Source organism: Acromyrmex echinatior, chromosome 5 (assembly GCF_024713525.1).
Source record: "Acromyrmex echinatior isolate Ae372 chromosome 5, ASM2471352v2, whole genome shotgun sequence".
Lineage (NCBI taxonomy): Eukaryota > Metazoa > Arthropoda > Insecta > Hymenoptera > Formicidae > Acromyrmex > Acromyrmex echinatior.
The window spans coordinates 4,231,878-4,254,762 of NC_141856.1; the positions used below are offsets into that span (position 1 = coordinate 4,231,878).

Consider the following 22,885-nt stretch of genomic DNA (forward strand, 5'->3'; position numbering starts at 1 on the left):
ATTATTTTTGTTGTGAAGATCATATTTCGTATATATTATACAAAATATGTTTTTTATGCTCTTTAATTATAACAATTATAAAAATATTAATCATGTTCATGTAAAAATATCCAACACAATACAAATAGCAAACACAGGTCACTTTGACATCAAATTCTGGTCATGAATGACGTCATTCGACTAAAAATTGACCAACCGATGTTTCCGTCACGTCATTATGACATCATATTTTAGTCCTGCTTAATTTTCAATTAGCAAATACATAATTTTGATTTCTCATTGATTTATTAAGTGTACAACTTTGTTTCCGCCGTTTTTCCGAAATTCGAGGCTTTATTGTAAAAAACTGGTTATACATCTATGATTCAAAGTATTGTCCATCGCTGACCACTACTTTCTTCCATCTTTCGGGCAGCGTACGAATCCCGCGTCGAAAAAACTGGTCATCTTTTGAGGCGATCCACGAATTGATCCAATTTTTTACTTCTTCATAAGACCGGAAGTGCTGGTCAGCCAGGCCATGTGCCATTGATCGAAACAAGTGATAGTCAGAGGGAGCAACGTCTGGAGAATACGGCGGGTGGGGTAGGACTTCCCATTTCAACGTTTCCAAGTCTTGACCACTTTCGCAACATGGGGTCGAGCATTGTCATGCTGCAAAATCATTTTATTGTGTCTCTCCTTGTATTGCGGCCATTTGTCTTTCAATGCTCGGCTCAAACGCATCAATTGCGTTACCGATCGCCTGTGATTGTTTCAGTCGGTGTCAACAGTTCATAATACACTACGCCCAGTTGGTCCCACCAAATACAGAGCATGACCTTGGAGCCGTGAATATTCGGTTTGGCCATCGACATGGCCGAGAACTCCCCATGATTTTCTGCGCTTGGGGTTATCGTAATGAACCTCTTTTGTCGTCCCCAGTCACAATGCGATGCAGAAATCCCTTCCGTCTTTGCCTTTCAAGCAGCTGTTCACAAGCAAACAAACGCCGTTCAACATCTCTCTTCAACTCGTACGGCACTCAATTTCCTTGCTTCTGAATCATTCCCATGACTTTGAGCCGTTTTGAAATGGCTTGTTGAGTCACTCCCAATGATCGTGCCAATTCTTCTTGATTTTGACACGAATCTTGATCAAGTAATACCTTCAATCTTCGAAAACCTTCTCTCTTCCATCGCTATGCTGGTCTTCGACGTCAAAATCACCGTTCTTGAAGCGTTGAAACCACTCACGTTCTTTCACTAATAGCGGCCTCACCATAAGTATTTGAGAGCATTCGAGCCTCAGCCGCAGATTTCTTTATATTGAAGCAGAAAATTAAAACCTCCCGCAAATGACAAGAATTTGACTCGTAAACTATATTTTCAATCGAGAATAACTTTATGATGCAGACATAAATTGACTAATGTTTCTATGGGATTATATTGACAGATGCCCAAGTTTATTGTATGACGTCTATGATCTATTTATTTCGACCACCACTTACCGCTAAAGCCATCTATAGGAAAACGGCGGAAGCAAAGTTGTACATCTAATATATCGATGCAAATCAAAATATTACTTGTAATAATAATTTCGTTTCTATGTCAATCATTCATAATTTTAATTAATACATAAGATATTTAAAGCTTATGCCTCTGCTGACAGTTTAATATTATTAATATTTGAAGAAATTACATAAAATAATACGTTGATATTTATTAACTTAGTTAGAAAATGATAATGACAAAGATACTGTCTTCAATCTCGAGAGATCGTTCGATCCATGGTGAAAAGAATATAAGGTGAAATATTACGCATAATGGCGATATAGCAATACTGGAAATAACCAATTAAATAAATATTCCCCAATATGCACTTTCCTGCGTATAATAGCGCTGGTTATACTAGAACAGCCAATCAAATATTACCCAAATTCATTTTCCTACTGCGCACAGGAGTACTTCACCTTATATTCTTTCCACCATGGTTCGATCGTAGCGGACGTCTCGCTGCGATCTGAGTGTTGCGATATGAATGTTTTATTTTTGAGCGTAAGACTAATTCTACAATGTGCTCTTTGTTTCTTACTGTTTGTCTCTTGCCTTTTTGGTCAATAAGACAAGAGACAAATAGCAAGAAATAGAAAACAAAAAGCACATTGTAGAATTAACTAAGTGTGACCGTATTTGACTGGGCTATTTATGTTGTGTTCTAGTGTTTTCCTTTCCCAGTCCATCGCATTCTCATATCCTTGTCATATCTTGTTGCCATTCTTCTTCGAGAAGCAGTTGTCTTCGGCTGCGGCCGATACTTACCAGCATCCAGGCTGTGGCCTAGTTTCCACCGAGAGTTTAAACCAACTACGTAGTCGAGTATTCCCCTGTTACAGTCGAACGACAGAGGAATGCTCGACTATAGTTGGTTGATTCTTACATTCTGATCCGGATTAAACCCTCGATGGAAACTAGGTCTATGACAGATTTTTTAACCTGAATAGTCGTAAGATTAATATCAGGTTCGCGGAGCAGAGTGAGCTTTTTCCTGCTATATTCCTTCGTTTTATGAAAAACACATCGAGTAAGCCTAATTTTATCGACTTTTCATGTAAAAATGAAGGTTTGACGAGAAAAAAGAATGATAATTTAGTTTCACCACTGCCATTTCAAAAATTAATGAAATTAGGCTTACTTGATATAGTTTTACATAAAACGAAGGAATCTGGCAGAAAAAAGCGTTATTCTGCCTCGCGAGCCTGAGATATTAATCGTTAAAGTTTACGACTATTCAGGTTAGAAAATCCGTCACAATCACGAAATACTGCGATGCAAATAAGCGATGCGGTCATATTTTCATGTGAGGCGCGAGCCTGGATTTGACATAGACTACGTTAGACTATTTAATAAATTTTACTGCGAATGCTAAGCTATTTCCATCAGATACAAGACTAGGCCTTTTATGGACCATGTCAGATTTTTTTATGAGGTTATGGCGTGGCAAAGCAGTGGCAAAGTATCATGGCAGTATCGTGACACTGACGGAGAAATTTCTACCAGGGCACACACATGCAATTTATATATGTAACTATCATAAAATCCTTCAATAAATTTCGGCTATAAATTATTATTTATTATATTTGTCTTAATTAATATGTCATATAATCACAAGTAGCAAGTCGATGGCGTTTATCATTTTTACATTAAAATGACAACTAATAATGTCAGCACTAGCTATAAGCTAACTGAGTCTCAACACAATGATAGGTACTAAGTCATAAAACACCAGTTATAGTCGTAGCACAATATTTTGGGATTGTGCACTAATCCACAACTATGACTCAGGTTTCACGATTGAGAATGTGAATGAGACCCTGTGCTGAGACCCTATATAATACTGCTTGAAAACATTCTAACATGATGTTAAAATGACGTTCCCGTGATGACGTCAATAGTCTGCGACATTCGACCGTCATTAAGACATCATTTAGTGACGTCATCTATAGTCAGTAAATGATTAAAATTTGACGTCAAATGATGTGTGTTTGCTAAGCTAAAACATTGAATGTCAAATGTAAAGGTATTTTGGGAATTTGTAAAATTATTTTAAAATTATAATTCATAATTAATAAAAAAACATTTTCAATGTGTAAATGCCATGTTTTAAATGTTTATAATTTTAAATTAATAGAATTTATTAGAATAATTTGCTTTTTTAATTTTCGAACATTTTTTCTTTTGCAAACGTATATGAAATTATCAACTAGCAATGAATATTTTTTAATATTAAATATTGATAAGTTGATAATGTATAAACTGTTCTGTTCCATTGATAATGTATAAAATGTTCTTTCCTCTTTATGTCTAATAATGTATATTTCGGTAACTGATCGATAATTTATCTAATTGTTTTGCTTTGATTTGTTTGATTACTTTATAAAATTAATTATTTCCTAAATTTTCAATCGTAGATTCAAAATTTATTGTCATTTCTTAGTTGTAATAAATTTTTTTGAAGTTGTAATATTAGACAAGGCTGATTTTCTCCAGTAATATTCAACTTCAATTGAAGACTCATATGGTCTATTAATCCACATTAAGAATGCTATACTATGCTTACATTCTTCTATAATTAAATTCAATTTATTTATAGAAACTTATATATTTACACATATGTATTATATTTTGGATTTATTTTTATTTTGTATTTTTAAAGTCGCAAATGACTGAATTCTATAAGGATATTTAAATGACTGTTTATTGAATTATTACTTTTATTAAATAAATTTTAACCTTCTGATGCTGCACATTCAGATATTCTACGCGTTGAACTTCTTTTTCTTCATCGATAATATAGATTACACTATAATAAAAAGTAGTATACAAGAAAGACTAAGAGCCAATAACGTATAAAAGAATTTTAATTTAAATAAGCAAAATTAATACAAAACAATTATAATAAACAAATGTTTCAACTCCAATTGAGTCATTTTCAATGTAATCTTAAAATATATAAACATTGTTCTAAATGAAAAATATGTACATGGTCTTACAATATTATTACAATCCCTTAATATGAAATTTTTCATTCTGTGTAGTACTGCTGTCAATAAGTTCAAAATCTCCATCAGTGATTTCCAACCATCGTATTGAAGAGAATCATAACTTTAAATGGAATAAAGTGGACATATTAGATGTAGAGCCTTCATATAATAAAAGGTTGATATCTGAAATGGTCCATATTAAAAAACAGAAACATAAATAGACAAAATGACACGGAATCTTTGCTGGAATTGTATTCTGACATTATACATTCTCTTTCTCCTTCCTAATATCTTCTCTCCTTTTTCCCCCCTATTTTGCCGTTTTTCGTTCTCGATAATGTTTTTCTTCTTGACATTTCGTTATTTGACATCGTGCAAGTCAGATGCTTGTTACCTTTGCAAATTTGTTTATAATAACTTATTAAATAAAAAGACTATTATATTGTACCACGAAATGGATTATAATCTACATGCGTTTTTTTTTGTTGTTTATTAATGGACTCTTAACACATTTACTAAGATACATTATCATATTACTAATTTTTATGTAATTAATATTAATTCTTTTTGTTCACGATTACTTTTCCAGAATTTTCTTATGACTTTGTTAATTCTTTATAAAAATGACTCGCAGCATACTATACAGAATGAAAAATTTGATATTAAGCGATTGTAATAATATTGTAAGATCATGTACAAATTTTTAATTTAGAACGATGTTTATATATTTTAAGATTACATTGAAAATGACTCGATTGAGTTGAAACGTTTGTTTATTATAATTGTTTTGTATTAATTTTGCTTATTTAAATTAAAATTCTTTTATACGTTATTGGCTCTTTGCCCTTCTTGTATACTACTTTTTGTTATAAGTACAGAGCCTTTTCAATTTTTTAGTTTTACAGTATAATCTTTTCGTCGAACTCTGTGTTCAGGATAAATTTTTCCTTTTACTGTACAAATAGAACCTTCTCATTTGATGCAACCTATCTATATGTCTAATATCACTTACATAACTGTGCGAGAGCGCACCGCGCGTAAAGATTCGAGTGAGAGTTCGGCGCACGGCTGGTATGATGCACGACAGTAAAATCAACTCAATTTCTTTGTAATTTAACAAAAGAATTTCTTTAATATATTCAGTTACAAAGTCAAAAGATATAATTAATTAAAGATTAGATTAACAGAATATTAAAAGCGGTCACCTTTTCCAAATTGAGTTTGGAATCGCGGTGATGGAAAATCTCGGCGATTTTTCTCGACGCTTCTCGAAAGTTTCGGTTTATAGCGATTTCACTAAACGGTTAGCACGGCGATTTTACGAAGCGAGATTACGACTCTAAGAACTCTAAGAACTTTTTTGGAAGTAAGAAGGAGGACGGCGAGATCGAAGCATTTATTGCTTTCGGCCTGAGCTTTCCCTTTTGGGAAAAGTCCAATAAAAATTTGCCACAATCGTAATTATTACGTGGCATTAGGTGTACAAAATTGATTGGCGCTTTGGATTCTTTTCTAGCGACGTTCAACGTAACAGTCATGCGCGACAGAAAATCCGTGCGTGGGATTGGTGACAGCGCGTGACGTATTCGTCGGAGCGCGGCGCTCGCGTGCGCGAATTGAATTGTTCTAGAACCTTCGATTGTCCGTTGCCGGTAACGACAACTTGTTTGCGTGTAACGAATTGTTTTTAAAAAGAACAAAGAACGACGAATTTGATGATTTTAACGAGGATTAAAATCATGTTTGAGATGAAATCACGAGCTCAATTTGTGCATGCGTTCAATGACAATTAATGTCGATCGACTGAAAGAATTCTTGCTTTCCTTTCGAATTACCGATCTCAAACAATAACCTATAAGTTATTCCTATAAATATGCTATAGTAAAGTCAGTGTATTTTCCTCTTGACGATCTATGATATATTAATTATAATATTTATTCATGTTACTTAGAATAAAATTGAAAAAAATTACTACTGTAATAATAAAAATATGATAATTATCCAGAAGATAATCTCCTCACCTTCAATTTCAATGAAATTATGCTCATTCGATGTGTTTTTGCATGAAACGAAAGAATCTAGCAGTTAAATGTTGTGCTTAGTCCTGCGAAGTGAGATGTTTATATAAAGCAGGGTTGCCAGATATTTGACAAGCATCGTCGCCGATGGAGGGCTTTCGTGTCGTGCCAAAATCGCCCAATTGAAATGCGCTTTTCAAAAAAAAAAAGGAAAAAATAGGAGAGAGAGAGAGAGAGAGAGAGAGAGAGAGAGAGAGAAAAACTCTGTACCATAAATTTTTGTATTTCTGATGAATATTGAATATTATACATTACCGGCCTATTTTAAAAGTGTGTGTAGGTACATTTATTTCATTTGCGGAAAAACTACACAAACTTTAACAGTGTTTGCCAATACCAATGATGACTTTTCCAAAAATATAATATGAGAACACAAATACTGCAAAGTTTGTGTAGTTTTTCAAAAAGGAAATGTGTACTTACGCTTTTTAAAAAGTTATTAGGTGTACAAATAAGTTTTAAAGCGTTTTTTGTGTAACATATAATTTAAACTTAGAATTCAAATATTTTCGCGCTCTTTTGATATGTAGTGGCGCTTAAGGTGTACTATTAAAAAACATAATTGACTTCACAAAATTGGAAACTTAACCTCAAAATTAAATGGTTTTAAAATGGCGAGCGACAAGCAATTTATTCGACACTGCATTCGATACGAATTTAGGAAAATCAAAGAAAAAGCGCTGCTAAAGCATGTGAATCAATTTGTTCTGTTCTTGGAGTCAATGTTGTATCCAAAAGTACGTGTGAGTTTTGCTTGTTTTAGGCGATTTAAAGAGGATGATTTTGATGTTAGCGATAGAGAACATAGTGGTGCTCCTCAGAAGATTACAAACAATGAATTGCAAGCATTACTCGATCAAAACTCATGTCAAACACAAAACGAACTTGGTACAGCAACTTGGAGTAACTCAACAAGATATTTCAATTCGTTTACGGCAGATGGGAAAGATTCTGAAGGAAGAAAAGTGGGTGCCGCATGCATCAAAAGAAAAAAACAAAAATGATCGTCTTGAGAAGTGTTTGAATCTGTACAATAAACAGCATAGAAAATCTTTCTTATGGAAAATTGTGACTGGTGATGAAAAGTTGATTTTTTACGATAATCCTAAAAAGAGAAAACATTATGTGGATCCAGGACAACCCACTACATCAATGTCAAAACGCAACATCCACAGCAGCAAAGTTATGCTATGCATCTGGTGAGACATGAAGGGTGTGCTATATTATGAACTGCATCCGAATGAAACAGTTAACAGTGATCGCTACAGTCAACAATTGATCCGTTTAAATCAAGAAATCGAACGAAATCGTCCATTTATTGGCAAAGGAAAACGTCCTGTGAAATTGCTTCATGACAACGCTAGGCCTCATGTTGGTAAACTTGTAAAGGAAATGTTGCTAGCTCTTGGTTGGGAAGTTCTGCCGCACTCGGCGTATAGCCCAGACATAGCCCCTTCTGATTATCATTTATTCCGGTCAATGCAAAACGCAGTGTACACTTTCGAGCATTTGAAGAAGTGCGAAAATAGGCGGATAATTTTATCGCATCGAAAGACGAAACCTTCTTCGCTTCTGGAATTCGCAAGCTGTCCGAAAGATGGCTAAAGGTCATAGATAATGATGGAGATTATTTTGATAATTAAGTGTGTTTTCGTTTCTAAATAAATAAATATTATAATAAATTTCATTAAAAACGCTTTAAAACTTATTTATTACACCTAATATTTAGGTCCAATTTCACAACTCACGATTAACTCTTAACGAAGTTGAACTTATTTCTTATTTTTTTTCAATTCTAGAATTAGAAAGAAATAAGGAATAAGTTAAACCTCGATTAAGAATTAACAGTGAGTTGTACAACTGGGCCTCAATTTTCATCACTCGCATCCCTGAACAATGTTAATCCTTCCTCAAATGCATTTTCCTTCTCAATATTATTTGCGGAACATGAAACGTCACGACTATTTACTGTTTCATATATGGCAGACGTGAACAGTTTCAACATTTTTTCTGTAATTTCAAAATCTTTACAACAGCACTTATCGATTACAACCAAATGAATACGAATTCTGAGCAGAGCAACAAGCATATTAAATTCTAATCGATTACGTGGCTTTGTTTTTATGGTATTCATATGAGAGAATACGCATTCTACGGCTACATTTGAGAAAGGAAGACAAAGAATACGCAGAGCAAATATTGCCAATTCGTTGAAAGGATGATCTCCTCCTGCATTAATAAGCAGCATTAATAAGCTTTTTCATTTGGACCAGAATTGTACTGAATTTGAAAGCTCTGTATCACCGAATTCAGATGGTCAATCAATAAATGGAAGTTTTCGCCACTGTTCTTCGAGAACTTCTTTACATTTGATCCTGAAATGAAGTTTTTATAAATGGTAAATAATTAAACTCTTCGTAAAAATTGCATTTATTTTTACAGAATACAATATAAAACTATTATAACATATGAGAACTAGTGGAAGTTCTTTGAAGGCAGGTTGGTGACTCGACGAAGGCAATATTTCGGATGCAAGAATCGCACTGCTTCTAGAACAGAGACATTTGTAGGCAGTCTGTTGGCGAATTCTATGCATAAAACTCTTAAAAACTTCATGCATCGATCCTTCACTTCATAAAGTGCTTTTTTCGAAATCTTACATTGTTGCGCTTCAATTTTAAAGTTATCTCCATAATCAACGAAATCAAGTGATAAGAAGCAATCATTTTAACTTAAATATTTTTTGATTGATTCTAAATTTTGAATATTTAGACGCTTGTTATTGAAAACAAAACGTATAAATATAGTAAAAATACGGGTAACCAGTGATAATAGCAGAACTCACAGATCTCCAAACAGTTTAGTTACTTCAGGATTCTCTTTTTGAAATAAGAAATTCTATAACCTCTTTTAAAACGGGACGTAAAAAAAGGAGATATAAATGGTTCGAATCTTTGAACATATCCCGTAGAATACGTGCCATGTAACACTTATTTTCCATCTGCATTGCCATAATATTAAAATGTGTTTTTAATTCTAACCATTGATCTAAAATGCTTGCCACAGTCCCAAGCTAACCATCTAGTTTTTAATAGTTTTACAAGCTGTTCATTGCCTCCTCGTTTATCGTAGCATATAAACTGTTGTATAGAGATTTACGAAGCGGAGAACATGAAAACCAGCTGTTGGTTTCTCTAATAAGAAATTCCAGCGAACTAGACAATTCGTCAGATGCTTGTGATGCTGCCAGATGAAGTGAATGACACATGCATGGTATCAATTGAAGCTCTGGGACCAGAAAATTGAAAAGTCCGACTTTACGATTTGAATTTCAGATTTATAATTACAAGCAAATTTAAAATTTAATTGGATATACTTCTTATAAAAAAATTTTTGAAAGTTATGAAAATTATTATCAATTGATAATTTTACTTTGAAATATTGAAATTTTACTTTAAAAATTTGGAGTTAATGAAATTTCGGAATAAAACTGTTAATTAAGAGCATTTTTATGATTTCTAAATAGCTTTTATTCCAAGAGATAAAAGAGATAAAAGAGAAGTTTGAAAGAGATAAGCATATATTTTTGATTTCATACATTCATGACGATCATAGAGAAGTCTATATAGGGAATGATTGCAGCCAATCATAGTGCTCGCGTTATCAGTACCGAATCCTACCATATTTTTAACATCAAGTTTTATAGTTGCAAGATATTCTATTGTAGCTTTACTGTAAAGATCTTTTGCACTAGCTTCAGTTAAGCTGATACAGCCAAGAAAGTCGGTAATAATTTGCTGTCTCTTTTTACTGAAGTTTTGGATACAGAATGCGAGATATTTATACACTGACAAGTCAGTGGATTCGTCTACTATAAGTGAACAGTAAGTTTGATATCTATAGCTTCTATAGTGGCTGCAATTGCATCTGAAACAATTGATCATTTTGATATTTATAATATATATATATATATATATATATATTAGGAGATAACAGCCGAAAAATTAGAAAATTTAAAAATAAATTTATTAATGGAATAACTTTATAAATTACAATTTTATTATTCTCAATTGAGAGAATACTTGTGAATAAATACAATATTTATATTATATAAAATAAAAAATATTTACTTACCATATTTTAATTTAGGCTAAACACGCATATTTATTCATATTTCGTTTATAAAGAGTTCGGTTGGCATGTTTTATAAGATTTGCATGTTGTGCGCGTAAATTTATTTCATACTTTACATCGAGCCTCTTTGTTATCGATTGTGACAAACGTGTCTTTGTTCTCTTCTAGCCAATCTATAAGTCCATACTACAATTTTTATTATTTATTCATTTATATTTTAAACCTTCGTCAGTATTGTTGAGTAGTTTAAGCCGTAATCACACCACAAATTGTTGATTACAATTGTTATGGTTGCATTTTAGCAATAATGATGCAACAAGTACAGATTAGCTGTAACGTGATTGGCGAAAATAGAACCGACAACCATAATCGGATTTAGGACGTGATAGAGAGCCTCCCGCAATACATTCATTTTCTTAACATTTACAATCAAAATATTGATCATAGTGTGTCGTTAAAGAGTCGTTAATTTCAGATTTTGAGTTAATTTCAGAGCATTCCAATTTGCATGTTTGAAATTAAATTTACAATTGACACCATTACAAGAAGGTTCCTTGAAATTAATAGATCTTGGCCAAAGGCTATTTGATTTCGTAAATGTGCGAAAAATTGATAACATTTTTCCTTAAACAGCATTCTTTAGAGTCGCGGTTCAATTCAAGCTCAGAACGCTCATAAGCATCTATATTTAACATTTGATAAACAATAAGAATGAAATTATTTTCAAGCATTGTGAACGTGAATCGCGACCTAGATGTTAGTTCAATTCTAAAAATGTTGATAACTAACCTGTAAAAATCTTTTCTTTTGCGATTCCCATTCTTTGCAATAGTGTTTTTTATATTTTCCGTGTTTACTCATCTTCAAATTCGCGCGTTAATACCTCTCGGATCTCCGATTAAGCTAACCACAACAGTGTCGCTACGCGTAGTTTAGCGCCGAGACACTACCAGTATCTTTAGACCGAGCTAACGGATAGATTGTGTTCCAATATTTAATTGTTAGCTATTAATAGTATAATAAACATTACGTGCACTATATATTTTCAGCACTGGCACAAGCCATATCAGGAGCCTTGCAGAAGTACCAACAAAAATTCAATAGTGTGTTCAGCAACAACAGTTGAAAGTGAGCGCCCGCTGCGGCGCTATTGATGTATTCTTCTACTTGCTATTGATATATTCTTCTAGATGTAAAAATCTTATTGGACGATATATAAAGGGGGCCTCGGCGCTGCTGTCACGGCGTCGCTTAAAAGTCGCCGTAGGGAAAAAGAAAATCGCCTAATTTGCAACATGTTGCTCTCGGTCATTTTTTGTCGTAAATTCTTATTCCAAGTCGCCTAAAAAGTGACATGTCGCTTAATCTGGCAACTCTGATATAAAGTTGACGACTATTTAGGTTAGAAAATCTGTCATAGTCGAAACACTGCGATGCAAGCATGCGCTGACATTTTTATGCTCTAGAAATACTATCACACTCCGAATTCTAAATGGATTTTTACTGCCTCTAAAAAGATTGTTCTCATATTTCACTGTCTTTATAGGTTAGAAATATTTCAAGCGGACACTGTCTAGACTGCAACTTATAGGCGGTTAGACCCCAAGTGGACATGTATTTCCTTTTTGTTCGGGGCGGTGTAGCCGCCTATTGTCCATGCACTCCATTGTCTACATGGGTTACTAAGGAGCAAAAAAAGATATATGTATTTAACAATTGTTCTATTCCAAATAAATCATAATCCATAGCCGTCCCGAACAAAAGAAAAAAATAGCATATCCTATCCGCTTGAGGCCTATGCACATGCACACATCGTGTAAGATTTTCCATATATATTTTATTTTATGTATATATATATATTTTTTATGTATATACATATATATATTAGGTGCGCAACTAAGTTCTCGCTGTTATTTTGATGAAAATGCAACTTTATTGTGAAAAAATGGTTACAAATGAATCATTGAAAGTATTGCCCATCGCTAGCTACTATTTTTTCCCATCTTTCTGGCAGAGTTCGTATATCATCACGATAAAACTGTTCACTTACTGCTGGAGCCATCTGTTGACAAACAGCGGGAACTTAGTTGCGCACCTAATATATAGGGTGGCATGAATATACGGCCCCACTCGTCTCGAGCAGGTAGAGTGGACTAAACTAAATAGAAAAGTCCTCTACCATTTTATAATGCTCGCAATAATTAACGATAATTAACGAAGATATTAATATTTAAAGATAACCGAATACGTCCTCCCGATCTATTATTATCGAAAGTACGGCCCACCGAGCGCGCGAGCCGCGAGGAGCGGAGCTTACCATCGTCAGCATTTAAGCTCAAATGGTGCGGCGCGTCTGCTAGGCCATTCCCGCTCCTCGCGGCCTGCGCGCCGTGTACTCGGTGGGCCGTACCTTCGACAATAGTAAATCGAGCGGACGCGCGTATTCGGCTATCTTTAGAGACGTTAATATCTCGTTAATTATTGCGAGCATTACATGGTAGAGAACTTTTCTACTCAGTTTAGTCCACTCTACCTGCTCGGGACGAGTGGGGCCATATATTCATGCCACCTTGTATATATGCCAAATGTTTTTACATGAAAAATTTTTCTATTTAAATTAATTTTTTTCGTTTTATACGATTAACTCTTTAATTTTTTGTGATAACACTTAAATTGAGCAAGGTAACGCAATTTTGTGATAATGTTTTGTATAATATTTTGAAGGAGAATTAAATAACCACTACTTTAGTTGGAAGAGAAAATGTCTTTGAATAAATTGTGATAATAATTTCATTTAAGAGGAATTTAAACTATTTGGATTGGAATAAGAAGATTCTTCAATAAGATATACTTAGGTTTCATTTCATAAAAATTAAAGATAATATCATTTGGATTAAGTAAATAATAACAAAGATAGTATCACTTGGGTTTTACTTTTGATTTTGATAGTAGAATTTAACTTGGCGCCAGAGTTGTTGATATCAATTCTTTTATACAAATGATACACATCATTAATATTCATTATTTATTTAATTTGACACATTATAAAGAAATGGGATTTAACTTTGCGCTCTTGATATCAAATCTATTAAAGGAATAGTACATATAATTAAAGTTAATATTATTTATATAATTTGGTATCCGAATTACATGGAATTTAACTTGGCGCCTTAATTTTGTTGTTATCAAATCTTTTATACATATTATTAGAGTTAAATAAATAACAAGAGACAATACCATTTGTGTTTTATTTTTTAATTTGATAGAATTTAACTTGATTAGTTAAGATTGTAGCATTTGAATTTTAATTTTTCATTTGATTAATTTTTTTCGAAGAGTAATAATTTTTGACAGAGAATTAAAATTGCCATTACTTAGGATTAAGAAGACTTTCAATAAGAATATCTTTGAAGAAAAATTAAAACTACTATTAATTGGGTTGGTGATTAACTGTCAATTGAAAATTATTGAAAAGAAGAATTTCTGAAATGATATATACATAAAAAGCCAAATAAGTAGTATCAATAAGCAAAGTGACACTGAAGGTCTGCCCGATGTTTATCTGCCTTTTCTAAAGAAAGATCTCTCTCACACTTAATAAATAATTCTAGAACAATCTAAACTTTTGACATATATATAAATAGTAGTAACATATATGATATGACAAATAATAATACACAATGTCACGACGAATTTCCATTTGCGTAAAGGAAGTGCTTAAGATTCATCATTTTTTCTGTAAAACAGGTAATGATTCAATTGTCAATTGACTAGAAGATATTAATGATAGGTTAATTTTTTAAATTAGAATCTGGAAATTCTTGTTCTACATAATTTGCAATTGGCGCTGCAACATTGTTGTATGATGCACAAGAAAGAACACATTTATACATAGTTATATTACACGACGAATTTAATGTCAGATATATAGTTATATTACACGACTGAATTTAATCAGATATATGTAATTCTGCATTTCAAGAATATTTGTGAATTTACTGAAGATGACCAGAGATTGTGGTCGAAACGTCTAAAAAATGTTTTATTAATGTAATGATATATTAAATATCACAAACAATATCTTGTGCTGTGGTTTTATGCTCTTCTTTTTGTAAGTTTTAAAATAAAATAGATTATATATCATAAGTCTCGACTGTTTGTCGTCGTGTGTACCCACAATGTCGATCTTCTTAGTATTTTCTGAAAAGAATAAAGCATTAATATAATAAAAACAATAACACAATATATGATTTAATCAAATTCATATAACTTACCGATAATAGATCATATTTAACTATTAATTCTTCCCGTCCATTTCTTAAAACGTAAAATTATTTGACTGATCATATGAATTACGACGTCATCTATGCTCGGTTTCAGGAGTAGGCTTGGTAAGATCGTAACAAAGCTTTCAAATATTTTTTCTCTGTCAAACGAAACAAGTAATAATTAGCGATTGTCTACTAAGTTAATTATATGTTATCTCACATATTCTTAAATGAGTGCTTTACAAAAATTAAATTATTTATCGTTTACAGTTTTTACTTTTTATTTAAATTAAATACAAATGCGATTGCAATTCTTTCTTAGGCAAACGAGAAGATGCTTCAATAATCAGTCTTAAAATATGATTTAAATTAATACAGTTGCTATACCAAACTGGTCCAGCTTTCAAAAATAAAGTTTTTAGTAGTTTATTTGAGATAAAGTCGACGAGTCGCACCAATCTTCAATAATACCTAAAAATGAGAAAAGTTTCGTAAAAAAGGCCTCATATGATAATTAGATAATAATATTACTTGCGTTTATTACATAATAATAATTTACCATTTAAATACAATACTTCAGAATATGCAATATGAATATGCAATAGCTTCTGACAGATTTGGGAAATTGTTCGTTACAGTTAAACAGAGATGTAAATCATACGTGAATTTGACAGTTTCAAATTTTGTTCCAAACATTCTTTCGTAAATTCCATTTAAGAAGAATCTTTTTGACGTTTTCTGGATAAGAGGCTTTACTTTACCATAAAGAAACCTCGATAAGAAATTTTTTTTTTTCATATATGCATCATGAAACGTATATTTAAACCAACGCTTCATACGTTTGATGCTACAATCATTCTGATCCAACAATCAATCAATATATTAATGTATTCCATAATCGATTGCATAATTACAATTTGCTCAAAATTGTAATTTCTGTGTAACTCTCAACTTTCTCATCTGGACATACTTTGAGCCAAATACCAGACATTAATGGCATCAATAAATTTACATATTTTACAAATTCTTCTATAGGTAAAGTTTCTTTCCCATGATTATCTATCAAGATCATATCTTCGTCAAAATTAATTTCACAAAATTGAGTCGCACTAAACTATCGCTATAAACTGGAATATATTTTTTCGTTTTCACAAACGGAGGCATAATCGATCATGTACAAAGTTTCCTGTAGTTAACAAATTTACATTAGTACTTTTTGAATGTAAGGTTGTCATTAATTGTGCCACAGAGCTACCTTCATTATGTAACCTGTACATCATATTCAAAAAATTAGGTAATATTTTATGACTATCTTTCGCCAATGCACTATATTACAATTTTGTACAAGCACATCTAAGAAAAGTAGAGAATCTTCTTTCATGTGGATCAATATGTGTCATTGCTCAGATACGATATTATATAATTTCATGCAAAGATATCAACTGTTCATTTGAGATAAGGCCAAGAATAAAATTAAGTGCATGAAATGAATTTGTACGTATTTCTTTCTCTTTATCATGAGATAAAGCTGCGGTACCATGTAACAAAGAATTCAATTGTGAATGTAAAGATTTTAGATGATTTTGTAACAAGATGTTTTTTAATTGTTTCAAAGCATCTTGTCTCACAGTTGAATTGTGATGCCGAAAACGTGTTAATAAATCTTGGAAATACATTACAAGTTACATAATAATGTACATACAAGGTCGAATTATGACGCACTAAACAAGTAGGTTTATGCAAGACATCAACATTTGGCAATTGTTAAATTTAATCTCCTCGAGGTTGATAAAATTAGACTCATTCGACGCACGTTTTTGCACTACACAAACAAATGGCAAAAAAATGTGTCGCTCTGCCCTGCGAACTGAGTTATTAATTGTTAGAGTTGACAGATATCCAGATTAGGAAATCTGTTGCATCGATGGTATGGAGAGTTAAACAAATTTTCTGCTTTACAAATTTTCTGCAGACAAATATTTAACCAAGACAAATACAGTTGTAAAAATAAAAATTATATAGAAAATAATTTATATTCTTAAAGCAAAGAATGTGTTCTTAAAGCAGAGAATTTGTGTAATTGAAGCAGAAAATACTTATTCTAGCTTCAATTACATGTTCTCATATTCTTCTATGCCGATGTGACAGATTTTCTAACTTGGATATCATCAACAACTTTAGCAATTAATATCTCCACGGCGTAAAGCGGTACATTTTTTTTACCAGATTCATTTATTTCGTGCAAAAACATGAGTAAGTCTAATTTGTGTAATTGCAGAAAATCACTTACATGTTTCTCTATTTTAATATTCTTAATTTATAAAGAGATTTTTAAGAAGAAAATTTTAAGATTTCGCTTTTTTTAGCCTTCCTAGCATAAGGAGACGGTTGCAGACGATTTATTGCAGTGTGACGTCACGCATTTGTTAGCCAATCAAAATTGTTTTCTCAAATTTCAAATATTATTAAACTTTATTTTAGTTTTTTAGTACCTATGTATTGGTAAAAATTACAAATTTTATTATACATAAATTTATAATAATGTATATTTTCATAATATAAACAAAAAAAAATGTATTTTTTTCATGCAAACTCCCTATCTTTACCAGAAACAAAAAATTAAGAAATATTTTTAATTGTTATAGTTTTTCATTCTAAATGAACTTAAGAAATTAAAAAAATATATGTATATATTAAAGTTTTGTGCGACTTTGAAAAAAAAAGTTACGATTTTCACTAAGTAGCAGCCGTTTCTTTATGCAAAAAGAAATTGTTAATGTTGATTTTTATTTAATTTTTTGGATTCATCGAGGATGGTCAATTGGTCAAAAATTTTTTTTTTCAATCGTGTAAACAAAATTGAAGGAAATGCAAGAAACAGATTTCAAATAAAAATGCGTTTAAAGTTTTTAATTTAGTTCTTGAGTACTTGTAGTGCTCGGAGGCTAATCTGTTATTCCAGGTATATACAATAAAGCTTCCTTATGGAATTCATTTTGAGCAATTTGAGTCATTTTGTTCGGATCTCTCATGCTATTAACAAAGGAACCAATTGTCTCTGATTTTAATAAGCTTTGAATATATTGTAAAGCATGAAAAAATATTAGATTTATATTTTTTGTTCGTGCTTATTTCGAGGTGAAACACCTCTTCCGAAAAAATCATTTTTTTTTCTTTCGAAACTATTATTATCGAACTAGAGAAAGATAGAAAAAATTTTCTCAAAATGAAAATTGAAGAGTATTTTGAGAGTACTTTAGAACTATAACAAAAAATTTTTTTAAAATTATACCTGTGCGCCGTGCCCATATATACAAGCGCTGAATTTATACCGAAGGACTTCGAATTTTACTCTAAAATTTTAGGAAGATATCTCGAAGAGTTGTATTACCGATTTATGAAAAGAAAAAAAATCGACTTCTTTTGTCCCTCTACTGTAGGAGACCTCCTTAAATGTCATAAATCAATCAAATCATAGAATCATATTAACATTAAGATAATCTTATTTAAGATAATCTTGGAATAAGAAAATATGAATAAATTTGCATTAAACAATTTTAATATAGATATACAGTTCTAGTAATCGAATTTTAACTAGATATGAAGATATGACATATGGTATATTTATTAGGAAGTTTGGAATTGAAATTCTTTGCTAAATAAACTTTAAGAAGACTAACTGCAGTATTGTGCAGTGATATATTCTCTTGTTTTATTCGCATTTTAGGCAGTCACATATTTACATAGATACCATGAACAGTAATGCTTACGTACAGTTCTAAGTGTGGATTTTACATACCTACATCATGATATATACAAAAATGTACGTATCAGAACTCATCTCCCTTTCAAGAATTGTTGTTATCATGCGGATTATAACCACAAAATAATTATTTCTCAATATCGCATTGATCAGTAACATGCCGGAATCGTATTGTTATAAGGTAAGTATCGATTAAATACTTACTAAAATGTGACACAGTAGTATACATGACATGGTGATAGCAGTTACATATCATTGCACTTGCTAGCTGTAATCATTGTAGGATGTATTAAAAACCGTATATCTTCCTTCAGCTAAGGAATGCATGGCTGAGGGAAGTATTTCGACTTTCGACGTTTCCGGTATATTTATATTTTTTCTTTTAGTCTTTCAACATATAAAGTATTTATGCGTGCAGTTCAATAATTTATGAGTTAGTTCGTAATATTATACCTTTTATCTCCTTGTCTTTAGTATTCTAATTTATATTTTACTTAAATTTCATTTACGTTTCAGCTTGTTTTGGCAAACTGCTTTAATTGTGTCGAGGCAAATTCGTTGATAGCGAAAATCTGTTCACAATCTTATCAAATCATATACTGACACATAACTTCACATAGGCGCTGCGTGCCGTAGGTATGAAACGCAGCGAAATGCACATTTATATTAATATAATCTGCCATTTTTGTATTTACTATACAATAATCGTAGGAGAGTTGAAGATTTATATATATTTTTAAAATTTATATTTTTTCAAAATAAATTTTTAAAAATATTTCCGCTAATGTGCATGTCTCCTACGAAAAATTTCGGCAACGCCTATGATGTAATTAAAAGTTTACGATTAATCATGTATATAAGAGAGGGCCAAATCTTACACGTATAATCAATATCCGCGAGAGAAGTTTTTATTGAAAACATCGAATTTCTATGATGAGTTCTATAAATTTGCGATAAATGAATATTCGTAACTATTTGATAATATCTATAGATAGCGAGAGAAGTGATTAGAGGTACATAAGTAAAGTCGGCCCTTTAACTGATAATGGAATGATCATGTTCACGAACTTTCGCCAGAGATTATTAACAAAATATTATATTACAATACTTATATATTTTCTTTTATTGCTTATTGGATATCTATATTGGCTTAAGATCGCCTGACGGGACGCGTATAGGCGCGCAATAATCATCGATAACTTATGTTCTTAAATATAACTTTATATTTTACATTCGTAATAATTTATATTGAAATTTATAAACATAAAGAAGTGATGGAAAGATAACATCAATAAAGATATGTTCAAGGACAGAGTGTAAATATAATTCTTTCCTGTTTATAAAAATGAATGTCAAATGATTCTTTAGTACATGACAAAACTTTTTACATTAATGCTCAAGAATAATGATCTGAAGAGCGTTTCAGTCTTAACAGGATAATTTTCTTTTGTTTCAGAAATAAATAGATAGTTGTATTTAATCGCGGCAGGCAATAAATGTAAGAAAATAAGAAGAAATGTTTCTAATGTGAAGAAATGCTTTGCGACACAAACAACGTATATTTCCCACGTTTGGGATTTAGCATTTTATTAGAATTTGAATACCTTTTTATTTAAAGCCATTTTTCGTGCACTTCAGAGCACCAACATTGATGACATTTAATATCGTATCGATATCAATATGTAACAACGATCTTCTCAGAACATATAGTATCTTGTAATCGAGAATGGTTTGAAATGGATCGAAATGAACTCAAATTTTCAGAAATACGCATTCGCGAATCCTTTAAATTCGATTAAAATGAATCCTTTTCGGAATGCATTTTTATTTATTTATAGGAAATGAAGCATGAAGCACATTTCTATGCCTTTCAATTTAAAAATAATATCATGCTTTTTTCTTCATAGTAAATGCTGCTCAATTCAAAGTTCTGAATAGGAAATGCAGTTTTTCAGTCTAATTGAATCTAATTAAATCCAATTAAATAAAAAAAAGTTTTTTTTCGCTATTTAAAATATGTATTCGGATAGATAAAATTTCAATCTATTTTAATCTATTCTCGTTTACTGGATAATAAATTTACTTCCCTTTCTCCCATTAAGTGCTACAACAATATAACGCTCTTAACTTTTTGTGGACGAATGTCAGATTTCCATTTTCCTTCCCTTTTGTTTTTTTAATTAGGAGAGCAACATGAGGTTTGACGAGCAATTTACAGGAATATATCGCGTCAAACTACACGTAACATATGTTAGAAAATTATGATTTAATTAATTTAGAAATCGTTAAAGTTGGCGGGTATTTCTTTGTTTACACAAGGAACATTCGAGGCGAGGTGGTAAACTGGCTCTCGCGACGACACGATGAGAAAACTATTACAGCGAAGTAGTTTTGGTCAACTTTTGGATACTTGTATTTTAATCTATAAATCGGACATTGTAATACTGTGCAATTTTATTCCACAGTGAGCCGCTCCTTCCGCGTGCGTTACATAATTTACTAACAACAGGCATCCCGGGTGCATTTATATATGTTACGAAGTAATTATTCGACTAATCACGATTTACACTCTCTGTCTTTTGCACACTCTTCATTAGCGTTCATTTTGTCTAATCCTCACAATGAGTCATTTACAATCAATATCTCGAATCTAGCGACACGATACGCAGCACTGTTTCTTATACAGGGGCACCTTACATATGTTTATGGTTTTCACTCTGCACAGTGGCAAGTGATCCTTGCAATCTTCTACAAATGCTAAAATAAAATAACATTATTAAATACAGTATCTTTTAAGATCGTAATGTGAATATATAACAAATCGGAAATAAAGGATCTATAAAACGGTCAAGTTGAATCTTTATCACTTAAAACTTAAATTAGTCCGTGTGAATTTATGTCTGTACTCTCATATCCAATCCTGCGCGCCGAATTTAATTTTCAGTTTTAAAACTCAAGCATTACTTAGAGCATCATAAATTAAATCAACAAGCAAATTAATAATATTGATGCTCACAGCCATCTTAGAAGATGTTAATAATATGATGCTGATGAGCAACAATCCAGTAAATAATTTTACACATTTAAAAAAAATGGTCTGAAAAAATTCCTTGTTTAATATTATTTATTTATAATGTCGCGTTTATTTACAATGAAAAAGACGTTGTTCTCACATGTACTAGTAATTTTTGCGAAGAATATTACTATACTCCGTTCAACGAGAGAATGATCTCGGATCGGACGAAAATTCGTTCGTTTTGTGCAGATCTTCATAGCTTTGTAAAGCATTACATTGCTTACTATGTGCAAATCGAGGTCATTCTCTCGTTAAATAGAGTATAAACCTCGGTCTAATGGTGTGAACGCTTGCACAGAATACAATAGAGATCATCTGCCGAAGTAATATTTTTTGCAATAAAATTATTTATAGATCTTAATATATTATTCAGCATCATCAAGAGCTTTCCAAGATGTCTGTGAGTATCAAATTATTAAATTGTTAATCAATTTACTTTGTAATATTACTACAGTAGTTTAGTCGGCTTCGCGGTTCAAATTCGAAAAATAATTTTGGCGTGTAGTTTAAAACGCATTATTACAGTACTACTATGTACTACAGTACAACTATGTACTAGTGAATACATAATAGTAATATATAAATAAAAATTAATGTAGAAAAAGTTTTTCCTCAGATTCTCGAAATTAAATAGTAAAATTTAGGCAAATGAGAGAAGAGCACAGGTATTAGAGCACAAATATATAGCGTTGCTTCTGGACATGTCAGTTTTTAAAAGAACAATGTATTAGATCAAGAGGCCACTGAAGTGATTTTATTATCTATAGCGACAAGTATGAGAAGTGAGTAATCTTTTATTTCACGTAAAACAAAAACAATACATATATATCTGGATACACGGAGAGAAATCTGTTACAACTTTGGCACCGACAGCCAATAGTACTAGAGTCCTTATAAAGTCTTATTCTACATTAATTGCAAGCTGATCGCAAGTTTGTTGCGACAGCCAATATGAAGTTGATTTCAAATGCTTCAGATTGGCTGTCGCAACAAATCGATCGGCTTGCAACTAATATAGAATCGGTTTAAGAGAGTCGCGTCAAT

The 22,885-nt window shown here is 31.8% G+C and overlaps 1 protein-coding gene, 1 long non-coding RNA gene and 1 pseudogene across 6 annotated transcripts in view; all 3 read right to left on the minus strand.

Moving 5' to 3' along the window:
- Positions 1-9,014: 9,014 nt before the first annotated feature.
- On the minus strand, positions 9,015-12,287 carry LOC105153718 (uncharacterized). Of its 2 annotated transcripts, none has more exons than XR_847119.2 (3): positions 11,524-12,287; positions 10,735-10,907; positions 9,015-10,527 (listed from the first exon to the last, which is right to left on the minus strand). It is a non-coding gene; the product is annotated as an uncharacterized LOC105153718 (long non-coding RNA). The 2 variants fall into 2 exon arrangements; XR_015545171.1 differs by having other exon boundaries at positions 10,735-10,920.
- Positions 12,288-14,629: 2,342 nt separating this feature from the next.
- Positions 14,630-22,885, minus strand: part of nolo (ADAMTS-like no long nerve cord) — a 529,289-nt gene continuing 521,033 nt past the window's right edge. The window contains exons 24-25 of one of the 3 annotated variants that reach the window (XR_015545180.1): positions 15,009-15,160; positions 14,630-14,934 (exon numbers count right to left, since the gene is read on the minus strand). Coding sequence is in view for 2 of the 3 variants with exons in the window: in XM_011068727.2 (XP_011067029.2) it covers positions 21,416-21,522 (107 nt within the window). In the remaining variant the exon portion in view is untranslated. Of the gene's footprint in view, positions 15,161-18,689; positions 21,523-22,885 lie in introns of those variants that run through there. The other 2 variants (XM_087406490.1, XM_011068727.2) reach the window with 2 other exon arrangements.
- LOC147909731 (uncharacterized) lies at positions 15,168-18,537 on the minus strand (annotated as a pseudogene). The gene is made up of 2 exons (XR_015545181.1): positions 15,562-18,537; positions 15,168-15,473 (listed from the first exon to the last, which is right to left on the minus strand). The product of XR_015545181.1 is annotated as an uncharacterized LOC147909731 (transcript).